This window comes from Meleagris gallopavo, chromosome 1, assembly GCF_905368555.1.
Source record: "Meleagris gallopavo chromosome 1, MGAL_WU_HG_1.1, whole genome shotgun sequence".
Classification (NCBI taxonomy): Eukaryota; Metazoa; Chordata; class Aves; order Galliformes; family Phasianidae; genus Meleagris; species Meleagris gallopavo.
The window spans coordinates 7,084,538-7,103,256 of record NC_139404.1 but is presented as its reverse complement, the minus strand read 5'-3'; the positions used below and the strand labels follow the sequence as shown (position 1 = coordinate 7,103,256).

General features: G+C 43.4%; 1 protein-coding gene across 6 annotated transcripts in view; it reads left to right on the top strand.

Moving 5' to 3' along the window:
• The window catches only part of FRMD4A (FERM domain containing 4A), a 206,719-nt gene that overhangs the window by 115,108 nt on the left and 72,892 nt on the right, over positions 1-18,719 (top strand). For all 6 annotated transcript variants that reach the window (XM_010716644.4, XM_085216085.1, XM_085216076.1 and 3 more), the window contains exons 4-6: positions 728-820; positions 13,946-14,030; positions 17,478-17,534. In XM_010716644.4, coding sequence (XP_010714946.1) covers positions 728-820; positions 13,946-14,030; positions 17,478-17,534 — 235 coding nt within the window. The remainder of the gene's footprint in view (positions 1-727; positions 821-13,945; positions 14,031-17,477; positions 17,535-18,719) is intronic.

Here is an 18,719-nt window from a genome sequence, read left to right as displayed (position 1 = left end):
GAATACAAATAATGGTGTTTACAAAATACTGCTCACACACACACAGCACTTTACAATGCGTAGAACATGACAAAGAACAGAGCTGCTACCCAGGAAAGATTCCAGCTGCAAGGCACAAATGGATAAATCGTAGGAGAAAATAACAGTGACAGGTATCATCTAGGCAAAAGAAGAGCAGTATGTGGGAATTGAAGCTGGAATGCTTTGTGGAGCAGCTGTTTTTCAGGAGCTCTCTGAAGGAGGAAAAGCAAAAGCTGGGCAAACTTAGAGAGGCTACTGCAAGCATGTGGGTGGTAAATAAACTGTCTGGGTCTGTATACAGACAGATTTAGCCTTGAGTGAAATATTGCAGGCATTGTGGAAACTCTTAATGGTAAGGATTTCTAATGAAAATCTTGACAGACTTTTAATGATACAGCTGCTCAGGGGGGGTTGTAATAAAAAGGTGAAGCTCATAACATTTTGGGCTGCCCTGCCTGGTCGGTGCTGCCAGCTTTCACTCTGACAGATTGAACTTTAGCTGTTCTGTTCCCAGACTGAAATGTTGCCAGGATGCTATTGCCTCTATTCCTCAAACATTTGCTGTGTGTTTTCCAAATATCATGCAGTAGCCAAGGGCAAACAGCATGTACTCCAGCTCATCTTTTGTAACACCTTGGACCTCACTGCAAAGAGCAGCAAGAAGAGTCTCTGGTGGTGGGCTCACATCTGTCTCTTTTCTCGCCAGGGGACACTTGAACTGGCTTCAGCTGGACCGCAGGGTGCTGGAACATGACTTCCCCAAAAAGTCAGGACCAGTTGTTTTGCACTTTTGTGTCAGGTAAGTGCATGACAGCAAACTCTTCCCATGGGATATGGAATCATAGAACTGTTAGAGTTGGAAGGGACCTTTAAAGGTCATCTAGTCCAACTCCCCTATAATGAACAGGTACACCTACAGCTAGACCAGGTGCTGAGAACCCAGTCCAATATAGGTATGGATAAACTGTTTCTGAGAAACCAGGTCTGTCCATTTGTCACACCTGTGGACAAGTAAACACTTTATGGAAGTTCCTTGTAATCTCCTCATCTTTTTAAACTCCTCTGACACAAGTGTAAATTAGCAGCAATAATATCAACGCTAGTATAAAGTGAAGATCAGATGTTATGTCTTTCATGGATTGGTGGTTTTATCTACGAGTTTTGGAAAGTCTGAGCTGGGCAGGACCATGGGACAAAAACCTCTTTCTGCTGGGACAGCCAACTGAAGGGAGGGCACTCACTTCTTCACCAAGCCAGCCATTTCTCCCGGATTGTGCCTGATCTGTGCATTGTACCAGGGACCAAATAAATCCTCTTATAACGTCATCATTGTTTGACTGCCGGGTTCAACTACAATGTGGTGTAATGAATAATCTCTAGTGACCAGTTTGGCTTCTGCATGTGTGTAAAATATACTCACAGACTGGAGTAGAAACATTTTAAAGAAAATTATGCCAGTTTGGGAGAATTTCTTTTCATCTGGGGCTTTTGCAGCAACTGTTTGTGTTAGGTGATGCTAGAAAAGCTGTTGGTGCTCTTCTGTATACGGCATCTTTGCCCTCAAGGGAGATATTTTCTGAGAAGGCAAATCTGCCCTTGCGACTTTAGAATACCCCAAGAGAGGCTAGGGGTGGGATGGCATATGTACAAAATTAAGTTGGGGGTTTTGACTTACTTTTAACGTATAGCTCATGTCCAGAACTATCCAGTGCAGCGTTCCTGTGTCTTTTTCTGTTAGCCTTTCCACTCCAGTATTATATTACATCTGACATCACTCTCATTCATTCCATCGTACCCATAAAAAATGAAGACTTACTTTTGAATTTCTTCCCCCGAGTGCAGCTTTTTTCCTGCAGAGTGATTGTCATTCATTTAACTCCAATTACAACGAAGGATTCTCAGGAGAAGAGACTCTTTGTTCTATCATATCCCCATTTTTGCACAGAGCCCCATGACTCCAGAACCAGTTTGCTGAGTCCCACAGGAAGAGGTTTCTCTATTACACTTTGGATGTTTCAAACCATAAGGGTAGATCCAGAGATGAACATTTCTACTGTATACAATCCAGATCGACCTGTGTTTAGGCCTGCACAGAACTGATGGAACTTTTCTGAAAGTGTATTAGACTGATAGGCAAATTAAAAAAAAAAAAAAAAAAATTAAGAACATAGGTGCTCTGTTTATCAAGCATCTTGCCTAGAGGCCAAACTGAGGAGTTCACTGCTAGGGCAGTGGTCTCATGGAAAGCAGAGAAGTCTTTGACTGAGCAAGAGCTAAGTGTAGATTTCAGGAGCACAGCTGTGAGGTGTGAAAGCCAGAGCTCCAGCGCCATTCTCATATTCATTTCAAAGACCACTCAATGGGCATAAATATTGCCATCTGTATTGTTCTATGGGAGTTGGCAGCAAAATGGGGACAAGTCATTCTAGTGGGATCTTAGCCAAAAGACATCTTAGACGTATGGATCCATACAACATTTAGAAAATAAGTGACCTCTCCTGTTCCGGAATCAAAATCTGTAAGAGAAAACCACAGGGGAAAAATCAGTGTTTAGTGGTTGAAAAGAGAAAGTGTGAAATAGCACACCAAGTTTGGACTTATACTCTTATTTTTGATAGTAGTGATTGGATTGTCACACATTTTTTTAATGGATTAGAAGGCCGGATGCCTCATGAGTTAGGAATGGGCATTAACTTAAATTGTTTCTTCTACTGCTTTTCCTTCCCTGAGGATGTCAGATGCTAGAAAGACACTCAAAAAGCTTCCAAGCATGTAATAAGTTCCCACATCCACCCCCAAATCTGATCTGAGCAGAAGGCAATTGGAGAAGAAACAGATCCTGAGCAGCTGGATGAAATTGGAAAAGCCTCACATATCTTTCACCCGGTGGTTTGAGTTCTAGCTTCAGAACTAATGCCAGGACTGGAGAAAAGGTTGTGAAGAGACCAACCAATTTTGATAGTCCAGGGGTGCACAGTGTCTTACAAAACTGTCCATGCCCAGATCATAAACAAAAGTGACCTGTCACCATGAAGTGGAAAGCAGAGATAAGTAATGCTGTTCCTTAAAGAGTTAGAAATCTGATAATTTTTAAGGAACCAGGTGTCCCTGAAACCTACTGCATCTTTGGTAAGGGGCTACCTGTATCTGTAGGTACATTCCTTGCATTGCATCTCTCAAGAACTGCAGCAAGAAAAGCTTAGCTTGGTGCCAGGAGTCCCAATGGGGGAAATAGTAAATCAAGTAACTGGATGTGCCAGATGTTCACTGCAGAGAAAACTGTATCAGGATTTAGTAATCACGTGGGTTTTTTCTTCAAATCTAAGTAAATGCACAAATCAACCACTGGGTAACAACTGAAGACATGAGGCCTCAGGCAAGAACAGTAAATGGTAGTTTGTGAAGACGAGAACCTATGCAGGAACAACTTTCACCTTTTATGTGACCATCAGATTGTTTTTACCCTTAACTTGCCTGTAGCACTGTTGATGGGCAACATGCCCGCCATTTAGATTACACTAAATATGCATTTAAACCAAAATACACCTTTTAAGTCAAGGATTCTTGGAAGAACCTTGATGCAAATAGGAAGTTCCACAAGCTTCACAGAGTGAAATTCTCCTCCCTTCCTAAAATCTCTGCAGCGCTGTTGCAGCTTTGTCTTTTGTCACACATTTCCTTGGAATTTGGTATTGCTGAGCACTGATGTCTGGTGTCTTTACTCTCTTCTGTAATTGAAGACCAAAAATTTCACAATGCTATCAAAGAAGGAGGGTTTTATAAGGACATCCTTAGCATTAATTCAGAGAGAAAGGTTACTGCTCATGGGCACTTGCATAACTAACTGTAGCCTCTCTTTTTGTTGTCTTCTACTGCTTCTCTGGAGCTTTCCACTGAGAACAACACAGGAATCTAGGAAGCAATCACGACTGATTGGGCAGCTGTGGACCATTGCTATCCTTGTGCACTATTATTTTATGAGACTCTTTGCTAATATCTATTTATATGGTTTTAAAGCTGTACATGAAAGCAAGAGGGAGTGCCATGTGTCTTGCAGGGGAGGTAGGACAACTGACAATGAGATGGGAGTGCTGTTAGTTCTCATCTCTGAATTAGCTTTTTGGGCGGCTTTCTAAAGCACTGGTCACTTGAATGGGGGTGAAATTCATTCCCTGCCTCCTCTTTGCGATGAAGGAATGAGGGGTTGTTTGATTGATTTTACAGAAGTGTTCTGAGATCAGAGGAGGACAGTGAAAATGTACCTCACATCATGAGCTGCACAGCAAAAGGCAGGGACCTAAGTGAAGAGTGGAGACCCAGGCAGCAAAGAGGTCAAAGGAAAGCAAAGGTAGCAGGGGTTCAGATAAAGGTTGCTATGCTTTAGACAGGAAAGGGGGCATTTTGATCTGGTTCACATGGGCAGAAGAAAGGCAAAATTTCTCCTTTTGTATAAATCTTGGAAGTGAGAAAGGACTGGAGCACAGACATGCTGTTTGTTCACAGAAAGTAAAGTTGGCTCAGCTTTGCAGTGAATTCTCATCCTCAAACAATGGCCTTGTGGGATTAGCAATCTTTAGCTAGGGAACCATCAGCATGAGTCTGATCTCTTTATCTTCTGGGTGTTTGTCATGCTGTTACTTTATATGAACAAGCTCAGCAAATAAAATTCACTTAACTGGTGGATCTTCTCCCAGGAATGCATGCATCCATTCTCAGGGTAGCTCCACCACTTAGACAGCAACAGCTCACTGCAGAAGTCGTCATGCTGAATCAGTGCTACTCTCATGTAGAATGGCTTTTCTTCCAGAAAGTCAGGAAAGAATGTTAAGTAAATCTTCAATACTCCAATACACTGCGGGGCAGCGAATTTGTCTCTATGGCCCTGCAGTATTCCCACTGAGGAATGTCTGTGTCCAGCATGTGTTCATATACACTGGCCAAGCTGAATTCAGCATAGGAGCTGTGGGGGCTCAAGTCCCTTAATATTGAACCCAGACCCTCTGCCATTTCACCACAGTTACTAGAGAACAAAGTGGCCTTAAGAGGCCAGCACTGGAACACAGGGTGCAACACTCCTGTTCACTTTAACCTGTGCACCATCCATGGCCTCAGTCTGAGGCAGGTGGGAAGAAGTCTGAGATGGGACTCACCAGAACAACCTGAGACACTTATCTGGTCAACTATTCTGTATCAGGATTGATTACCAGAGCCTCTTCCCAGTAATAGGCACTTTTTAGGAACAATTCCTCTGACCTGATTCTAGATGACTACTTTGGAATTCAGTAAGTCTACTCTAAAACAGCTACTTCACTTCCCTGATTGTATCTGCCTCTTTTCATCTGCTGAATCTTCAATGTGTGCTACAACTGCAGCCTATAAATTCAGATTATTTCAAACATGGTTGGCCTAGCCAAGGTTGAGGAAATGTTCTCTATCTACAGAGCTCTGCCTCTGGCTACCTGGGTAGAAATGGACCTCTTGGAGGACTTTTCTAATCTCGGTGATTCTACGATTGTATGAAAAGGACTAATGTTAAAAATAAAAGGAACTGTAGTCCATTTGGAAATAACGAACCCTGGAAGAAAGGGAGACAGTGTTTGCTAATGCAGATTGTACATAGGGCTAGATGGATCTTTCAGCTAGCTGCCAAAATACACTGCTGCCTTCTGTATTAGCCAGAAGACATGTATGGGGTGTAGTTCCACAGAATGCTGCTCACAACCTGCCCGGTTCACTCACACAACAATACTCTGTGTGCCACACTCACTTCCAGCCAGCTCCACTTGACCCCAAGAAATCAGATTAGAGGGTGGTGATGACAGCAGGCTGCTGGGGCAGGAAGAACTGAACAGACCACACCAAATTAAACAGTGCAATTTATTTGTCTTGCACATAATGCCCTATGTTCCTCCATCTATAATTTTCCCCACCGGAGGTGTTTGTGTGTCTCCATTACCTTGCTCCAGGAAGAAAAAAAAAGGAAATGGACAAGCTGTAGGACCTCTGAGTGTATCCCAGAGCGAAGCAGGTGGAATGAGGGAAAGCCAGCAGGAAGTTGAGGCCAAGAGGAGGGAAGAGGGCTGGTGGCAGAGGGATCCTGCCCCCACATCACCAGCTACTCTCTCTCTCCTCCAAAGAGGGAGAAGGAACATCCCTCTCTCTCCTTCCCATGGTGTGAGACAGGGTTTTCCAAGAAATGGGGAGACAGGCCTGAAATCATTATAAAATACATCAATGCTGCAGGCAGGGGAGAGGGAGAGAAGTGACAAGATTTGCTGTCACCCTTGGGCATGCTCCATCACATCTGTTAGCACTTGGTAGAAGGTGCTGAGGAAAAATCATATATACACAAATTGCTCTACCTTGCTCTTTCTGAGTCTCTTTCTCTGCATGGGGAGCTGCAAGGATGGTAGTGCTGGACCCCACTTTGCCATGGAGTTTGATCATTCCAGGAGTGTCCAGAAACTGCCCTAAAACGTTTAATTCCCTTGGGATGCTCTCTCCTCTTTGAGCTGTCTCTCCCACCTGCTCTCATTACCAGCACAGGGGCACTAACTCACTGCGCCAGGCTCCCAGTTTATAGCTGTTTATGTTATATATGAGGAGACAGAGAGCCATCTCCCACTCACATTATATTTCTGCAGCTCAGTGCATTGCTGAGATACTGTAGAAAAGGAAGCAAAAAGCAGAATTTTAACTCTATATAACTAGCCCAGCATAACCAAGCTGCTTTCAGGGCTTCTGTCTAAAAAGTCTGGCAAAGCTGAGCCATAAACCAGATCTCTCTGCACAGCATTAATCTGGCTGGTTGATGTGCATCAGCTGTATGCATGCTGAGAGGAAAGATCTGCAAACCCCTTCCTCCCACCCAGTTGCAGTGTATAAATACAGCCACTCAGATCTTGTTTGTGCTGGAAGACAAGGCTCCCTGCAGACAATTTATTGCAGCCTTCTCAGGGTGGCCCCCTGCTCTGTTCACCAGGGGGAAGGTGTAATAAATTGCCTGCGGGGAGGCTTTGCTCCTTGGAGTCTCTTTAGAGATATGAGAAACTTCTGTCCAGTCGAAAGATTTACTTGTGTGAAGTCTGACCTTTGGTTGAGGAAGGGAACTAATGGGGTTCTGCTACTTAGCACACAGCTCTGAGCTAAGCCATCCATTATACACACATCTTAATAGCAGTCTGGCTCTTGAGTCCCATAACATTATTTCTGTTTTCTGCTTAACTAGGGATGTATTTGTATAAGTGTGCTGTGTTTAGAGAAGGGGATTAGCTGTTTTTCCTTTGCATGCAGCCACCCGAGGGGGAAGAAAATCAACATTCTAATTTGTTGTGTTGAGCCACATTTTGAATGCACTGATGCTGGAAGCATTGTCTTGTCTAATTTTGGCAAGCATTTAGACAGCATGATAGGTACTATGCAAAAATGATGGATACTGTCAATGTAGGACTTGTACCTAATTTGGATCAAGGAGGAATAGCTATGTTAATGCCTACACACAGATTCTCCAACTGGGTCAAAGTCATACAGACATCATTTCCATTTTCACTGCAATTTGTGCATTTATACTCTACACTAGTGGGTGTGATTTGCTGTCACCAGTAAAGCAAGCAGAAAAGTCTGCTATGAGAAGTTCCATCACAGTGGCATTGAACACAGTGCTGGAAGGGTAGGTGCAGTGAGTAAGTAAATTCCATGCCAACTTTCACAGCCAAATCATACCTTTGTGGGCTGCTGATAACATAGTGGAATGGCTGGAGAGGTTTCTATTCCTAAAATGGTTCAAGAGCCTGAACTGAAAGATGTCCCACAGATACGGATGGATGGTGTTATGCAAGGAAGTCCACCCAGCGAGTTGCCTCTACTAGCCAAGATGTCACTCTTGGTAAGGATCACAGAGCACTCAGAGCTGGACTGGAGCTCAGGAGAGTGGGGAAATTCCCTGGTGGCTGAGAAAAGGGGAAGGGGGGGAAGGGAGGGGGGAAGAAGGCAGTACACTGCTGTGATTTGATCACTGATCTCACCTCACACTTGGGGCAAAAAGCTACATAATTCCAAGCCAAGTGGAGCTGCAACAATCTTTCTGTACAAAGCTGAACTTCTCTGTCAAGCTAAATGACCACAGGACATTTCAGGGTGAAGCAATGTGCAAAAAAATATATTGAGCTGGCCATTGCTTTTATGTTCTTATCAGGCCTGGTCCGCAACTGAGAGGCATGAACAGGACTCGCTGTACTGACACCAGTGTCTTTTTGTGTGATGTATCATGCTGTAACCATGCATCAGGGAGGAATGTGTCTGTACTGCTACCTTGATTCCCTTCCCTCTCTATGTTGATACAGGAACACTCAGTTTGCAGATTCTCAGGATATATAGCCTAGAAAATAGCTGGAGCCTTATGCACTCCAAAGCAGATTCCTTATTTTTTTGTAAATGGAGAAGGTGAGGAACAGGTATGGTTAAATACCTTATGAGTTTTCCAGGAGTTCAGTGGACTGCTCTCTTAAAAAATATGGAGAAATGTGGATGGGCAGTAGGAAAAGGTGTAAGCATCTTCATAGAAAAGTGATTGCGGAGGGGAGAGAGAAGAGAATCCTACAATCATTTGGCTTGGAGAAGCTCTCTAAGATCATCAAACCCAGCCACTGACCTGGCACTGCCAAGTCTACCACTAAACCTTGACTCTAAGCACTGCATTATAAGTATAGAATATGCCCAGGTTGAACAACATCCACAGTTTTGTTACCCAGAATTCTCCATCTTCCTGAAATCACGTTCACTTTCAGGGTTTGTGGCTTCCCTGTAATGAAACAGAAATCAACATAGGACTCTCTTGCTGCACCCTGTCCAGTCTCTGAGCAAGGGGGACCTGAGCATGTCACAAGCACAGGCAGCAGAAGATGGGATCAGAATGAAAATTAATGCAGGAGGGAGATAAATTAGGCTTTTTAGTATCTCTGATTTTCACTCTTGGCTGATTACTTAACAGGCCAACTATTTAGCATGACCATTGTCTGTTTTAAGTGTCAGCACATAAAGTATGCACCCATGACTATTAGCAAACAGGACTGGAACATAAAAGGAGCTTTACTGCCTGAGTTGCTCAGAATACTCATTTAGCATGAGACAGCGGACATAATGACATCTGCATTTAAGTTCATTACACTGATGCATGTGATTTTTCTTCTCCTGGTTAGCAAATGGCCTCATATTTTTCACATTATCCTCTGAGGTTTTAAATGACATAGTGAGGGATAATGAGCCAGACCCCAGGATGGATGAGACAGAAAGGGGGTCTTCTCCTTTAGCCACTGCTTTGTAATAATGAAATAAGAGACAGCCCATTGACAGAGCCACGGAGCAATGATGACAGCTCTGTCCTGCATCCTAACCACAATGGAGTCAGCCAGCTGGGAAGGACATGGGAGCATCACCTGCCCATTTCAGTCACTTCTCTTGGGTCTGAGCACACTTCCCACCCAGGGCAGGAGAAGCACAGGGCAAGGAAATAACACATCAAAACCAACATCCTTTTGCTTCATTTTGACATTTTCCATGAAATCTGGCTTTACCCTTTATTTTCATTTTTCATAGAAAAAAAAATATTTTCAACAGAAGAGAGAATAGATACTTGAGATACTCGTTCTGTTTGTTTGTTTTTTTTTTCTTTTTTAGTTTGGCAGTGTGACACTGTTATCAGTCAAGGTCACTGAGTTGTTCTGACCATGGTAAAACATTATTAACTTTTGGCAAATTCTGCTTGGAAATAAACATGTTGGTTTGTGATCTTTCATGCTGCAACTCTACATTTGCAGAGTCAGAGCCTGGTCCATTCTACACGACAGATGACCAAGTTCTTGTTGAAGGGATGTGTCTAGAGCTCAGCATTAGGGAAATGCCAAATACTTTTTATTCAATATTTTCTTTTGCTGTGTGTAAAAACTGGGAGTGCTGGTCAATTCAGCTCTGCTGCTAAAGCAAGTGAGCATCAAACTCGTCTTGCTGTTTAATGATTCATGACTATTTGCAGAGGACACATGAATATAAGCCTGAAGGAAACATGTAGAATCACAGAGCTAATTTCTCTGAGACTGTGCCATGTACTTAGTTCAGAAGGGCCAGGAGAATTCCCTTCTGCCATTGATGCTCACTGACCACATAAAGACATCACCAGCTCAGGAGGATGCTTCCCTGACAATCTTGAGGCCTTCTATGTCCACTGCAGGAACAAAGTACTAGCTGTGATGCACCTTTTCTACCAATGCCTAATTCGTCTTTGTGCAGATACACTGCTGATAGGGGATTCTCAGCTCCTGAAGAGCCAGCATGGTCAGTCAAATTTTGGGCATTTCTCTCTGCTGCAAGCCAAAGGTAGGCAAGTGTGCAGCACAAGGAAAAACCTGCAGCAATGCCAATTTCCTGCTACCCAAGGATCAAGAGTTTCCGCTGTTGCTTCTCACCAGCACCACTGCATAAATATCTGTACTTGACTAATTGAGATGGAAATTGCCATTCATCACAGCATAAGGGAGCTTAAGCTGTCTTAGAGCAAGTTGTCAGTTAACCAGCACTTAATATATAATTAATATAGTACAAGGCATGTCCTTGCAGCTGAAAGATTTAAATGTCTCAGATGCAAAAGCTTCCAAAATCTTGTAAGATTCCTTCTGCAGTGCTCACTACCTTCCTGCTGTTGAGAGGGAGCAGTCAAGATAGGCACTTTGTGTTCATTATCCAGCACAATATTCACTGGTTCATTTAATTAATGCTTAGAAAATATATTTGATGAATTGTAAGTGACTGGGACCACAGAGGGGAGATTATGGGTAACACAGAAATAGATTAACATTGGCTGAGCTTCCTTCTTTACCTTTGAAACCTTTTAAAAAATGATTTCTCTGGTTTTTATATTCACATAATCTTGTGGAGCATTCTCCCTTCACGCAGACACCTAATTTCTCATCGCAACTGTTGCTGGCTATCAGAGAACTTCTCATAGGTGCTGTCTCCTGTTTGTTGGTTGTATTGCGGGAGATGTTAGTAGCAGAACTAAGGTGTCAGACACACTGCACTGCCTGCATCTCTGCCCAGCCCATCAGTTCCTGGATATTTCAGCTTCACAACTCGTGGAGGAATGCTGCTCTCTTGGGAGTCCTCAACAGAAAGCTAATAGTTACCTCTTAAAACTGATGATCTTGAAATATGCAATAAGAATTGGTTTATAATCTTAATGGGCAAAACAGACACAGGGGGTCAGAGGAGGGAGGAGTATTTCCTAAACACAGACCAGCAGCCCCAATCAGCTACATGATTTGCTGAAGGTCATGAAGCAAACCTGTGTCACGGTCAGGAATTTAACACAGATTTCTTGATTAATTCACTCCTAGATTCTTCTTCCTGTCTTCTTAGGTACTGACATGGGCCATTTTAAAGTGCAGTTTCCTACACCATGTTTGGAAAATGTAGTAACAGGAGGAAGTTGGAGAAAGAGTTGCAATTAGTGCAAAAAAACATATTTCCCTCCTCTTTCTGTTGCTTCAGTGCCAGCTGTAAATTTAAGAGAATCTACTCCAGTTCAGGATTTCTGAGCCTGCCACACAGCAAATCTCATAAGAGTTCTCTCTGCAAATCTCTTTTTGTTCTTTTTTTTTTTTTAAGTATCACCAATTTCCTGGTGCACAAGCTTTCTATTTGCCTGCGTGCATGTGTGAAAGCCAGTAGCTCCCCAGCACTGGCTCCCTCCACTCCAGAGATCACTTGAAAACTGGGTTTTCTTTGTGAAGTATCGTGTGTAGGCTCTGTGCTCTAAGAGACTTGATTCTGTACAGAAAATGATCTGTGTGTCTGTGGAAAGCCCTGGGAAAGATCCTTGCAGCCTTAAGAAATGCAATATTGCCCTCTAGTGATGACGAGGATGGTCTCATTCCATCTGCTGATGAAACAAAAAACGTTCCTGATAACCTTCACTGGGTTTGAAAATGGAATAAACATTCCTGCTTTCTTCTGCCCCTCAAATTAAAGATTCCAGAATCATAACCTGGAGAGCACTGGTAGTGCTGATAAGCAGAGGAGGTTCTTTAAGAATAATTGCCATTTTTCTCCCTGAATTCAGCAGATGGAAAGCCAGCTGCACTCAAGAAAGCAGATCTAGCAAGAAGGCGGCTTTTTAATGCAGCATCCTTGTTGCATTTCAGAAGCCAAGTGTATTTTTATTTGCCAAGAACAAAAAAAGGTTTCAAGGACAGGAGGTGAAACCCAGTGAAAACTAGAGGAAAAAAAAAGGTGTTTTTTTTCTTTTTTTTTCATCCTTAACGATCCTACATTCAGACGTCTTTTTTTTTTTTCCATTTGTTTTGTTTTGTTTTTTTTTTTTTTTTTGCTTTTTTTTTTAATTTCTCATTTGAACTTTTCTAGAGGGTGAAGAGGAAAGGTAATAGCAGGAACACTTCAGCAGACGAGCTCAAAATGTTTCACTACAATAAGTAGTTGGTCAGGAAATAAACTGTTTTGAAGGGTCTTCAGAAGACACCTAGGAGCACTGCAAAGCTCTGAACTTCACCCATAAGAAGGTCATGTTTAAAGCCCCCTGTTCTGCAAACAGCTCAACATGGACAATCCTTTTAGTGTTTGTGTGAAGCCCCAGGAGTTTCAGCAGCTCACAGCTCCCATGATAGACACTGGAGTCTGGGAGTAAGTGGAATAGATTTCTCTGTAAGTGGACCCTGTGTCTCTACCCAGTTTTCTAAGGTATCTCACTGTTGGTTTTTTTTTTAAGTTCCTAATGTAGACAGTATTTCCCCAGCACTTTCCCTATCCTAATTGCTTCTGACAGTGCACGATAATACTGGAATTTATGTAAGGAACACTGCTGCCACTGTACTGCAACTTAAAGATTGCCCTGAAATGAAGTGGGCAGATAAATGTATTTCTTACTAAAAATAGAAACTAAATGTAACATTCACCTTGATCACACACTGAACAGGCTTTCTCTCTTGCTAACGAATCCTTAAAATACACAACATACTCATGTGAAATGGTCAGTTATTAACTTTGATGATACCTGGCACTTACTTTTATCTTGTCGTTTTTACCCCTAGGGTCACAATGCAGAATTGTGACAAGGGCTGGAGTTTAGTTGAGATGGTGGCAAAACTCTCAGAAATTTCACTGCTGAAGGATCAAAGTTTCAAAGCAAGCAAGACATGAAACATTGAACAGTTTAATATGTATGATGAACTTTTTATATAACCGCAAATATTTGGGGTAATCAGCTAATGCAGTGGTGGATTTTTTTGGACACAAAGTTTGGACTGGGCAGCTTTTTACTGAGTTCTGAGAAGCCATCTCAGCCATTGCTCAAAAAGAAATACATTACTGCCATCCCCAGAATTGATACCCATTAGCTATTGCTGGTTAATTACTCTGCAGACATAGCTGCTGCCTGCTAAACACAAAAATATAGGAAGAAGGAATTTTAAAATTTGTCTTACGTAGAGCTGAAGTCAACAGGAGGGAACCCAGGAGTGGATTTCTGGCAGTGAAAATTTTATTAGATGTACATTGGTGGCACAGAAATAGATTAGGAAAAGGAATAAAGATAAAATGCCAGAATGTGACACAGAATGAAGTTTACAAAATAAACAGATAAGGGATTGTTTAAAGTATAAAGACAATGCAAAGGGTTTTTGAGAAGCAAGATAATCCTCTTGATGATCCAGTTGCTTTGATGGGCTGACGTGGTGCTGAGTCATCACGTCATAGAGCACAAACTCTTTCATCACTCCATCTGATCATAAACAAGAAACTTCATTTTCAGTATACTCATCATGATTCCACTAACCACTTTTTTTTCAAGTAATGGATGTATTTTCAAGTTCTACGCTCGTTCTCCCACATAGTTCACCTCTTTTGCTTTTCTTTTCAGGTTCTACATTGAAAGCATCTCCTATCTAAAGGACAACGCCACCATAGAGCTGTTTTTCTTGAATGCCAAGTCCTGCATCTACAAGGTAAGGACTCTGGGAGCTCCGGGGGTGGGCTGAGACATGTGGTTCTGCATCCTCTGACCCAATCTGCATTGGCTGCAGAACTGAATACCTATAGCATGACTACAGAAGCAAGCTGCCGAGATCAGCCCTCAGAGCGGCGGAGCGGCGTCCTGAGCGTTTCCCGCCCGAAGAGGGCGGTAGCGGCCGCGCGGGAAGCGGACGGGCGCCATCTTCTGGGGTGGGGGTGTGCGAGTGACAGAGTACGTAAATGGGGGTGCTCGTGTGATTTGTGTACGTGTGTATGGAAGCTGTGAGGCTGTGTGCGCACGTGTGCGTCTGTATGAGCGTGTGCGAGGGTCGGGGTGTGTAATGGCGTGTGGCTGTATGCGTGCGCGTGATGTTAATTTTGTGGGATTTTGTGAGAGAGGGGTTCCCTGTACAGCCTCCTTCTGCAACCTCCCAGCAATGTGTTAGCGACTGCTCAGACAACAGGTTTATACCAAATCTTGGGCCTCGCTTCCTGATCTCCACGTGTCCTAAAATCCAGGACTAACTCTGCATGTCCAAAAATGCAGAGTTAGATAGGAGAAGCAGGCAAATGCCCTTTTTTTTCTTTCTTTTTTTTTTTTTTTTCCAGCATCCAGAGAAAGGGCAGGGCAGAGCTCCGCTCTCCACAGAGCTGCAATTAGACGTGCTTAGTCAGCCCTCTCCAGCACTGAGCTCAGAGCATCGCATTTTGGTTACAGGGGAAAAGTTCTTTTTTGGAGCATTGCCAAGAAAAGCTTACGCTGTTGTTCTTTTTTTTTTTTTTTCCGGATAAAGCTTAAAAAGAAAAGGGGGGGGGGGGAGGGGAAGAGCCTACAGATCTAGGTTGATCTATTTTAATCTGACCTCTCCCAAAACCATTACTTTGCACATTCGAGCGGACTGTCAGCTCCATCCATAAATAGCTCTGCTGGATTCCTAGTCACCCCGAGTCCTTCTCCGTCTGATTCCAGCCACAGTAAGCCATGTCGTGCTATTAAAAAGGATGCTGAATTTGAAAGCTGGGTACAAGGTCTCTGATCAGATACAAAGAGAGCACCCAGCCAGCATGTTTGGATGGAAGGATCTCTAGGTGTAGAGAGTGGCATCAGTGCCTGTTATCCCTTCATGCAAGTTCCCAAACCTTGAAAGTTTCCTTGTTGCACGAGTTTTCTCACTGGACTTCTCACAGATGACTTCATCCCAGGTTCCCCACAGCCAGGAAAGGCCATGCTATGTATAATACGTGTAGTTCATAACACCATTTGTACCAGGCTGTGTGGTGCAGTCGTGGCACTTGGGGGACAGGATGCCATCCAAACAGATGTAGATAGGCTCAAGCAGCGGGCCTAGGAGAAACTCATATGGCCCAACAAATACAAGTGCAAAGTGCTGCACCTAGGTTGTGGCAACCTCTACCAGCAATACAAACTGGGGGACAACAGTTTGTTGTCAGCAACCTCCTTCAGTATGAGGCTGCTGGTCTCCTGGGCTGCCAGCTGGCTCCTATGAGTCCTGCAATTGACCCACACACCCCAATTTTTGTACAGCACCATCCCAGCCAGTGTTGCTCAGAAAACTCAAGAGACATTTGTACTACCGGCCAGACAGGGCTGGGTACTGTCCATCAGTCTGTTTCATTACTAACATGCTCTGGTACAGGTTTTGACCTGTGCCAACCAGTCCTCTCCCAGGCATTGCTGGAGGCCTGTTCAAAGATGAGCACCTGTTTCTGAAAGGCAGTATAGTTGTGGTAACTCTGTTTGGGGCTGGGAGAGGGAGAAAGAGTGTTTAGTCATGAGTTTTTCTGTGCTGCATACCCTTAGGGTCTGAGAATGGCTTCTGGCCCACTCTACCCGCTAGTGTGGACTTGTCGCGACATCAACATGGGCTTGTAGAGGCTGGCTCATGTGTGCAATGCCCAGTGCACCACAGAGAGACGGGTATTCAGGCCCCCTCGCTCTGGGACACTCCTGACTGCCCCAGCCTGCAGCTGCATGGATATCTCGCACCAGCCGCTTCTCTTGGCACAAGTACTTCGTTAGTGCAGGTGCCTGTGTGAGTCACAGTTTAGCTGAACTGAGGGAGGTGTATTTATTGCCCTTAGCAGAGCTAGTCTTCACTCCCCAAGGAGTTGTTATGAAGGAGGTGAGGGAAATGCTTATTTTAAAAAGCTGGCACTGGTGAAAATCAAGGACACCTGGATCTTAATCTCTGTTTTGTTCCTTTGTTTTTGATTTTGCCAGAGACAAGCCAAAGCAATTGTGGCTTGTAAATGAGGTGTGGCCCTGACTTGGCTGGAGCACGGATCACAGCAGCAATCTATATTTAGATAACTCATTTCTTGCCAAATTAAATAAAATATTATAAACAGCAGTTTAAATAAATATAACAGAAGAGTCATAGGAGTAAGGTAAGCACGTATGTGTATGTGGCCACATGGGAGATCTAGTTGCATAACTGAGGCCTAAACTGTGTCAGCAAAAGCCCACTGTCTTCCCAAAAGCAAAATTGGTTGGGACTCGAGCATGCTTGGCCATATGGCTTCTGCCTCCCTTCCCAAGCATTCCTGATGCTGTGTCTGCGTCCCACACGTGCAGTGTGGAGCGGTGCACAAACCCCTTAGCCCTGTGACCACTATTTCAGATGCAGCAGAAGAATGCTGAGAGGACTGGATGCAGCCAGCAGTGTCCTTGTGACTGCAGCATCCAAGCAAAATGCTCACAGTTTCACCCAACTCTCACAAATTACTTTTGTCAGGGTCCAGATTCTATAGAGTATGTTAGAGTATGTTAACAGATTCTATAGACTAGAGCAGTGAAAATTTACTGAAAGATTTGCTTTCACAGTTTATTCTCAAAGTACCCCCACCCCCATGCTCAGGGACACGAAGGGGCTGAAACCAGAGCTCCCATCCTGTTACAGGCAATATGGCTCATTTTCCTGTGAGTTTACCCTGGACAAGGGCCAGAGGGGTTCTGCAAGGGCTTTGATATCACTTCAGTGAAGACAAATTTTCTCATTTCTATGCTTCTGTGAGCCAAGGACAAAACTGTGTTCTCCTGAAGCATGAGTAGAATTGGGGAGAGAAAAATCTTTATTTCCCAGACTATTTTTTACTAAATCATGCTTGAAAGTAAAAATGACCCTGATCCTCCTCATTCCACCTGCCTTCTCCTCCTTCCTCCCAAGGAACCCCTTATGCCACACTGAGTTATGCTTCATTTGCCAGGCTGTCATGATGAATATTTGGCTTTCTCCACATCAGAGTGAGCAGGTTCAGACTCACTTTGGTCTCTAGGAGCACAAGGACTGCTTTGAAGCCTGGCCAGGGCAGAAAACTGGCACCACATGCTTCACTCTGCAGTAGACAGGAGGAGATGCATTTTCTTCTATCAGGATCTCAAAGTTACTGAATTCTTTTTGTTTTCTTCACCCTTCTAGGAACTTATTGAGGTTGACAGTGAAGTGGTGTTTGAACTGGCTGCATATATCTTGCAGGTAAGCACCAGCCTCTTCTTGCTTCATGCACCTTTGTTTGTATTGAATCTTTTGACTGGCTAAATCAAAAAGGGCCGTACAGAAGTGCAGGGATTCCCCAGATTAGAAGAGTCTGAGAGTCCCTGTGGACCAAAGGGAAGAGTCTTCATTTATGCCTGAGATACACATAACCTTCATCTTCTTTTCAGGTTTGCACTGAAAACGATCTCTTACTTTTCAGCAGATAAGTTGTCTTTACGCAGCTTTCATCATTTATACCAAAGCAAAATAAGTACAGAAGCCTCTTACACCAGAGCTCTCCACATGTGAAGCAGATGCCACTGCACAACATTTTGTTTACATAAATGTATATCCTCTTAGCTCTAACACAGATATCCAAAGCCTTGGACTATGATGTAAAGCCAGAAAGAATTCTAAGCTATAAATGAGATTTCCTGGATGAAATATGTACCAAGTGAGTTCCTCTCCAATGACTTCAGTTGCATTTGTTTTACCAGTGTTGCTTGCCCTTCTGATGATCTCCATAACCTTCTATATATGCAACTGTCTGTATTTTCCAATGTGGGCAGAAGGGTGTAAAGCCTTTCCAAAACCACTTCTTCAGACACAAAAATTGTCTTGTCGTTTCCCTCATCAGCAAGAGGGAAAGGGTCAGAGTTCGAATTACCAGCAGGGTTCGGTAAATCTCTTGTTCCCAAAGAGGAACCTTTTCAGGACAGCAGAGGCGGTTGGTTTGACAGATATCTTTTTATGAGCATAATTATGGGAGAAGATCAGAGATAGCTGTCAAATGATTCTTGTTCCCCTTTCTTACAGTGTAGATTCTATTTTCCCATCAAGTATGAAGCTGTAAGGCTCCATGTGAGCAGACAAGACATCTCATCAGACTGCACAAATAAATAACAATATATTGCGCTTTTACAGCACTTTTCATGTTAAGGAAGCAATTAGTGTGTAGGGATTTGAATCTTCATTAAGAACATTTTGTGTAACAAAAATGGAGAGAGAGTCAGGATGGGGGACTCAATTAAAAGCACATTAAAGAAATTGCTTATTGGTTGTTGGGGGAATACACGTCAAACAAGAGGGTTATTGTGTGAAGTAGCAGTAGGGTTATGAATCTATTGTCTGCTCATCCTAATGAATAACTTAAGCACTTAGTAACTGTACACCCAGATCCAGATC